Source organism: Asparagus officinalis, chromosome 8, assembly GCF_001876935.1.
Source record: "Asparagus officinalis chromosome 8, Aspof.V1, whole genome shotgun sequence".
NCBI classification, from domain to species: domain Eukaryota; kingdom Viridiplantae; phylum Streptophyta; class Magnoliopsida; order Asparagales; family Asparagaceae; genus Asparagus; species Asparagus officinalis.
Window position 1 is genome coordinate 75,853,586 of NC_033801.1, and position 7,366 is coordinate 75,860,951.

The 7,366-nt window shown below is 37.4% G+C and overlaps 1 protein-coding gene across 1 annotated transcript; it reads right to left on the bottom strand.

Annotated features, from left to right (window-relative positions):
- LOC109820356 lies at positions 591 to 3,596 on the bottom strand. The gene is made up of 2 exons (XM_020386483.1): positions 3,315 to 3,596; positions 591 to 1,046 (listed from the first exon to the last, which is right to left on the bottom strand). The coding sequence occupies exons 1-2, from the start codon at positions 3,535 to 3,537 to the stop codon at positions 742 to 744; spliced, it is 528 nt and encodes a 175-aa protein (XP_020242072.1). The 5' UTR covers positions 3,538 to 3,596; the 3' UTR covers positions 591 to 741.

The following is a 7,366-nucleotide window of genomic DNA, read 5'->3' on the forward strand; positions in this document are numbered from 1 at the left end:
GGGTGTGGTGTGTGCCATATTAGGGTGTGACAGACTCGTTTTTAGAATCCCAATGAGTTTGGGATTGTGTTTTGTTATAAATAGAGACACGTTTTTTAGGGTTTCTTTGGCTTTGTTTAGGCTTTAATTGGGCTTTGATTAAGCATTGATTGGGAGATATTTGGAGCACAAAAAGATGTATTTTTTTGAGCTTTTGGTTAGGGTTTTGTTTGGAGAGATTAGTTTGTTCCTTCGAGTGATTTGTAATCTCAATTTGTACTCTTCTTCTCTATTAGTGAAAACCCCATCTCCTTCTTGCCCCGTGGACGTAGGCAACTTGCCGAACCACGTTAAAATTAGTGTTTTGTTTGTGCATTGATATTTAGTTCGTTTGGCTCTCTTGGATTGTCGTTTGGTTTGGTTCCTCGATACAGCTTTTGGCACAACAATTATTAGTGTCAATTGATATTTTTATTGAGGGAACTATAGGAAGAAAAGTTTTAACATCAAATACAGAACACAATTAGAATTAAGAAATTTGTAAAGGAAAAAATGGGTATGCAAAAGTTTTGATATTTGTTTTCTCTTTTAGAAGTAGTATAGATAGAAGAAGATCTAAATTAATTTTTATACCTGTTACACACCATTTTATCACGAATATAGTAAAGATTTCATTAATACAAGGTCAGCATCACAGGGAGCAGACTAATTAATACAATAAACTCCACCGTAACACAATACACAACTCATTATTCATTCACATTATGCTTTCCAGGACCTGTCGTTCAACTTCACTGTCCCCGTACTGTAAACCCTAATGCTGTTTCCGATGGATGACAGCCGAATTCTCCGAGGGATCGTGCGAAGGCCTCGACGGTGGCATCGAGATTTCCTCGGAACTCCGAGAATTCTGACAACGCAGGAGTCCTCAATACGAGGGATGGCGTGGAGGTGGGAAGGGAGGTCGATCATGAACTCTCCGTAGTCGTCGGTTGTTGCGTAGGCCCAGTTAGCCCTCTTGTTGTTTCTCTTGCCTTCTGTTTTGCATGATACCGCCATTTTGGCACCTGAACACAGTCGGGATCATGTATAACTTGTGTTAGGTTTAATTTTTGTGCTTTCTTTCCATTTTATTTTTTGAATATTTTTTTCATGCATATATAGGAAGAAGGATTTGATACTTTTTTTACACAAATCTAATTGGAAAGGCTATAGCTCAATATGTCACTCTTCTTCATTAAGTAACAATTTTAGAATTATACTAGGATACGTCAGATTTTCCTTTCTTTCTGTATGATTTTTAAAGGAAACTGCCCTATAAGATAATTTGGTGAATTTGCATATGAAAATCTACAAATTTACAATGAGTAGCAAACCCTATATATTAAGCACAAAAGAAATATATATATCCATAAATATAAACTTTTCGGAATTGAGGGGAAAGAAATATTCACTTAGTGGGTGTATCTGCAAAAAGACAAAACTAGAAAGAGAATTAAAAATCAAAACAATGACACTACAGGGATCTATCCGCAATTAACCCAAATCTAGAATAAAATAGGTGGCCTAACAAAATCTTCTCTTTCTTAGAGAAGCTTGGACCTCAGCCTTAGACGCTTAGAAAATTCCTTGGTCAATGTTAGGTTATCAAGTAAAAAACAGCTCAAGGCCGGGTCATAACGTATGAAGCAGACCCAATGCAGAAGCAAACTAAAAACAAAACTCTATCTGAAGGCATATCGTTCATCAACAATTAATTAATATATAGTTTGACTCATAATAAGCTTCATTAATTGATTAGTATATAATTAGAATTTGCTCATTCATCACCTTGTCATGCAAACTGTCGCATGAACAATTAGTTGCAACACTCTTACCTAAACATCCCTAGTTGTTAGGTTACAAACAAACTCTTAACTCCACCCAAAGGTAATGAACAATTAATTAGTATATCCCAAATAGAAGTTTATTTTAGTAATTAATTTGATAATCTCTTTGTAGCGAAGCAATCATATCTTCATTTGTAGATAAATATGTCAATATATGTACTATATTTCACTTGAAGTCATCCTCACCTAAACTTTCATGAGAGAACCAAGATACCACCCAAAGCTTTATTGATAAGTCGAGTATGTTGGTATGTCACAGTTTGATCCAACATCGATGTAAACCTTTGCTTCATTTAAGTTCCACCCCAACAACTATAGAAAAGACTTTCTCTAATAAAACAACTTAGAAAAGGAGTACTAACCATTTAATCGATAAATCCACTTGTCAAATGATACATTAAATATTGAAACTACTTCAAGGTAAACTTGGTGTTAACTCGTGATTTTACATATAAACCTCCTATAGATATGGATAGGTACCTATGCAAATTTTATTTCTATATATAAATGTGTAAGATAATACTTGCACCTCTAAAATCTGTTCTTGGTTCAAAATTAGCGTAATTTGTTATCTAAAGCCCCAGAAAAGTTCTTTTGTGGCCTTTTCCCTAAATCCTTTTGTCCTTAATTCTAAACATTCTTGGTAAAAAGGTGGTAACGTTGATCCCTAGCTATTTTATTAATTAAGGAACAAGTAATCAAATGTAACCCTAGAAAGTTCAGAGTAGGGATAGAGTTTTGGAGCCTTAATAACAACTTCTCATTTTTCTTAAATCAAAATTTGTTTCTTTTTGATGTCACCCTGACCCCGTCCTTAATTCTCAACAAAATATACAAAAAAAGTATTAGGTTTCGGAAGCTACACTATAATACATAAATTCCAATTCAAGAATACATTAGCACTTTTAAGTTCATAACTAAAACCCCTGCACCAAAACTTTCCAAATTAATTAAACTCTATCCTTTCCCAATCTTATTAAAAGAAAAAAAATCTAGATTGACTACACGCATGCGTGAGAGGAAAAATTTGAAATTCGGGTGAGCAGCAAAGAGCTAGTAAGATGATTGGAAAGACTACATTAATCTTAAACCCTACGGTATATCTTCTTGCAACTAATTTTCAAGAGCAATTAAATATTTCTTAGTAATCATTATAAAAGATAAATTTAACCTTTAATATATAGATTTTATTATTACGTTATCATTTATATATAATTAATACATTAAATGCACTAACAAATAATCTTTTCAATACAATATTTAACATAAGCGCATGTGTATTTATATAATATAAATACCCACCTAGCTAGTAAAATCAAATTCACTATATGTTTTTCTTTAGTGTTCAACAATTATAAAATCCTACTTAAAACTTTTTACTCTACTTCAACAATAACAAATTTATTCTAATTAGTATGGTACAATTTGAAAATATATAATTTATACCTGCTATATGAGACGTATGGAGCTCGGATCCTGATTTGGGGCAGGCCTCACAGACGAGCGTGCCCATCACCAGCACCGAGGATAGCTTCTCCTCTCCATAGCCAGCAAATTGCACGAGCTCATCACGTGTCAGGTGCTGAATGGGCATCTCCCCTCTCGTCGCCGAAAGGAAGAAGAACACGATGGCGGCAATGACGAAGGAGGTGCTCTGAGATTCATACATGCTGGTTGATGTATGTTGATATGCACACTGTAGTTTGGTTCTTTATCGAAGATCTTGGAATAAGGTACGGGGAAGACAAAGAGGAAGGTTAGGCTTCACATATATAGGCAAGTTAGGCAAGAAAATGCCCTTGTAGGTTTGATAATTTACGAGAATGGGACTTAATTAGAAAATAAGTTAAGTCAAATGGTTGTTGAAGGAAATAACGAAAAGGCCCTTTTGTTCTGTGAATTTGGATGGCGCGTGATTAGTTTAACAAACTGAGGAAAAAAAAAAAGGTCTTGGAGTCTAAAAGAGGAAGTTTGATAAACTAATGTAATTTTCCATGAACTAAATATATTGTAGTCATGTGATATGCCTCCTTTATATATAATGAGAAATCTCTCATTTGTATAGAATGGGAAATTATGATATTCATAAAAAACTGACATGTATCATTCTTAAAAGCATCGAAAATTGACATGTCTTATATGGCATAAATAGTTGCATGTCTCTCTATCCTACTAGAAGATGACATGAAAAGATTAAGAGTAGAAAAATTATAAGCAGTGCTCTCTGAAGGTGCATTTTAATGGGTGATCTACTCATTGCTAACATGCGACCCTGGTAATGAGGGGCAAGATAAAAAAAAGAAGATCTCCAACAAGAAAGTTGTTCATCTTTTGAATCGATCTGATCTACAAGCTACTTGTCTTTCCCCTGATCAAATTAGGGTTACTTTGAATAGTGAATGTGTTGGTCCTAGTTCTGGATCTAGAATGTGCTGGTCCTAATTCTAGATCTATTAGTAGTACCGGACCAGTGGGTTTAGAAGTAAGCATGACAATGGAGGAAGTTCTTAGTATGACTCTAGTTAGGGATTCACATTTCTTGAGAGAACATCTTAGATTGATGTGGGTTGATGCTTCTAGGAGTTCTGCACCAGCTCCATTGGATCTAGTAAGGCTTATTCTTCTAGATCCATATCTTGGGCTAATAATCTGGAAGATGATTCGGATTTTGAACTCTGAATTCTGATCCTGTTGATGTTAATGGTGAATCTGTAAATGACAAGGATGTTAGAGTTGATAAGGATCCCATTATTTCTACCAAAACTTTATCTTCTGCTAAAACTTTTGCAAGTTTATTCTCCGATAATATAAAATATAACATTGGTTTTCATCTAGATTATGTTCCTCCTCCTGAGGATTCTCATGTTGCTGCTACTTTCTCATCAGAGGCATGTTATTAATTTTCTTCTCTTTGGAAAAGTTGTCCCATTGGATATGTCTATGGCTTGAATGCTAAATTTAAGGCTATAGAATCTTATGTTACAAATATATAGGAGAAAATTGCTATTCGTAAAATCTATCTACTAAAATTTGGCCTCTTTTTATTTTAATTCCATTATGAGGAGAGTATGAGGGATTTTCCTGGAGGGGCGGGATAGTTTATCGACGTTATGCAAATAAATTCTTTCAATGTGGAAATTGAAAAGTCTCAAGATGTTTTATATCCCATGTGCATTCAATTCCTGAGCTTAGGCTCAATCTTTAGAGCTCTTTTGGTATTAGTAAGGTGGCTAGCAATATTAGGAATCCTGTAACAACATATTCTCATAGATGGTAGGAAAAAGCTTGCATATGTTAGAGTTTTGGTGGAAAAAAATTACCATTTGAACTTCCTAATGTTATTATTATACAAGGGCCTAATGGAAAATGGTATAAGAAAAAGATCATATATAAGTTCAAGCCTATGTGTGATAGCCATTGCAAAGTTCACTAGTAGAAAAACGACCAATCTAGACGGAACAACCTAGACGAAAAAAATTTCCGTCTAGGTTGAGTCAAACTAGACGGAAATTTTTCGTCTAGGTTGATCCGTCTAGTTTGGGTCAAACTAGACAGAAAATTCTGTCTAGTTTGACAAATAAGACGGAAAAGTCAACCTAGACGGAATTCTGCTCTAGAGTTGCTAGGTCAACATCAAGCCGCCCGGACCTCCTTTTCTCAATTCTCCTCCTTCCCCTCCCCCCTCTATCTCTTTCTTACTCTCCCCCAAACCCCCTCCCGACCCCCCTCCCGACCGCCACCTCTCACGGGCGCTCCAGCCCAGACCCTACCCCCTTACCCTCTCTCGACCCCTACTGACACCTCCCTTCCCTCCCTCGGCAGCCAGACACCCCTCCCTCTGACCACCACACCGTAGCAGCCCCTATTCCCTTCCTCCCCCCTCGGTAGCCCCTCCCCCCCCTATTCCCCCCCCTCCCCTTATCGACCAGCCCTCGAGCCCCCCTTCCTCCCTCCCCCTTTCCCCCTCCCCCTCCCCATCGGAGCCCACCCCCCCTTTTCGACTACCCCTCCCCTTCCCACCCTCCTTCCCTCCCCCTTCGCCACCCCCTCGTTGGAGCCCCCCTTTCCCTCCCCTCCCCTTCCCCCTTCCCCTCCCTCCTGGCAACCCTCTCCCCCTTCCCCTGTTCCACCTCGGTAGCGCCCCCTCCCCCTTACCCCCTCCCTCCTCCCGACCAGCCCCAAGCTCCCTTCCTAGGAACCCCTCGACCGCAGACCCTGTTGAGCCGCCCCTTCCCTCCTCTCCCCCTCCCCCCTCCCTCGGCAGCCCCTTCCCCATCGGCGTGTCCGTTGTTTCATCTGCCTAAAAAGTATGTTTTTTCTACTGAGCTTTAGAATTTTTAATTTTTTTATTATTTATTGTTGAATTTAGTTTAAAAACCCTAATTTATGATAAAAAAATAAACATGTTCAATTCTGAAAACCCTAACTCAACTACATGTTAATTCATTTGAACAACACCAGTAATCATATTTTTTTAAGCACTTATAAACCCTAACTCATTTAAGTTTCATTCGTGCTATAAGTAGGTGTGATTATTTAAGTTTGTGATGTGAAAATATGTGAAATAAAATTATTTAAAAAATAGAGTGATATATAACACATTATTAATTTTTATAATGTGTTATAATCTAATTTAGGTGAATAAAAAAATAACGTTATCCCTAGACTTCCGTCCAATAATTGTTGGCCTTCTTGTTTTGATCGGTCGACCGATCGTTTCTTTCGGTCAACCGCGAATTTCTTCGGTCGACCGTCGCTCGTTCTGACTGCTTCCAACGGCTATTTTTGTTACCGTTGCTGGGGTGTTTTTGGTCTTTTGTTTTTGTTTTTTGACTGAGTTTTTATGTGGGTATAAATACCCCTTTACTGTTTTCTTTCAAAAAACCAAGAGAATTGTTTAAACAAGTTTAAGGGTGTTTTGTGTTTGTTTAAAAGAGTGTTTAAGATTTTGGTTTGTGAAGATAATTTCACAAGGGCTTGAGGAGATAATCTTTGGTGTTTGAGCTTCAAATCATCTCTCTCTCACTCTTGTCATTTATTGGAGAAGTTTTCTAAACTCAATCTAGCTTTACATTTTATTGTTTGATTATCATTTTATTAAGCTAGTGTTTATATTGAGTTTAGTTGATTTTATTTATCTCTTTGTACACACACAACCTTTGAGCTTATTGTATTTACATTCATAGTATAATTGGGTTGTGGGATTGTGTAACTTAGAGAGTGAGCTTATAATTCGTTCTCATTCATTGTAGAGATGAGCCTAATTGTGAGGATTCACTTGTAATACACTTGTACACCGAGAGAAGTGTGTGGTGAGAGACGGGGTTGAATCCAAAAGGAGTGACGTCGGTTGACGTACCTAGGGAGAGGTTGTAACCGAGTACTTGAGGAGGAGGACACGGGCTAGGACCAACACTTAGTGTGTGAGGTGTGATTGCATAGTGATTGTATTGTGAGGTGTAAACGTTGTTCGGGTGAACGTAGAAAACCCGGTTGTG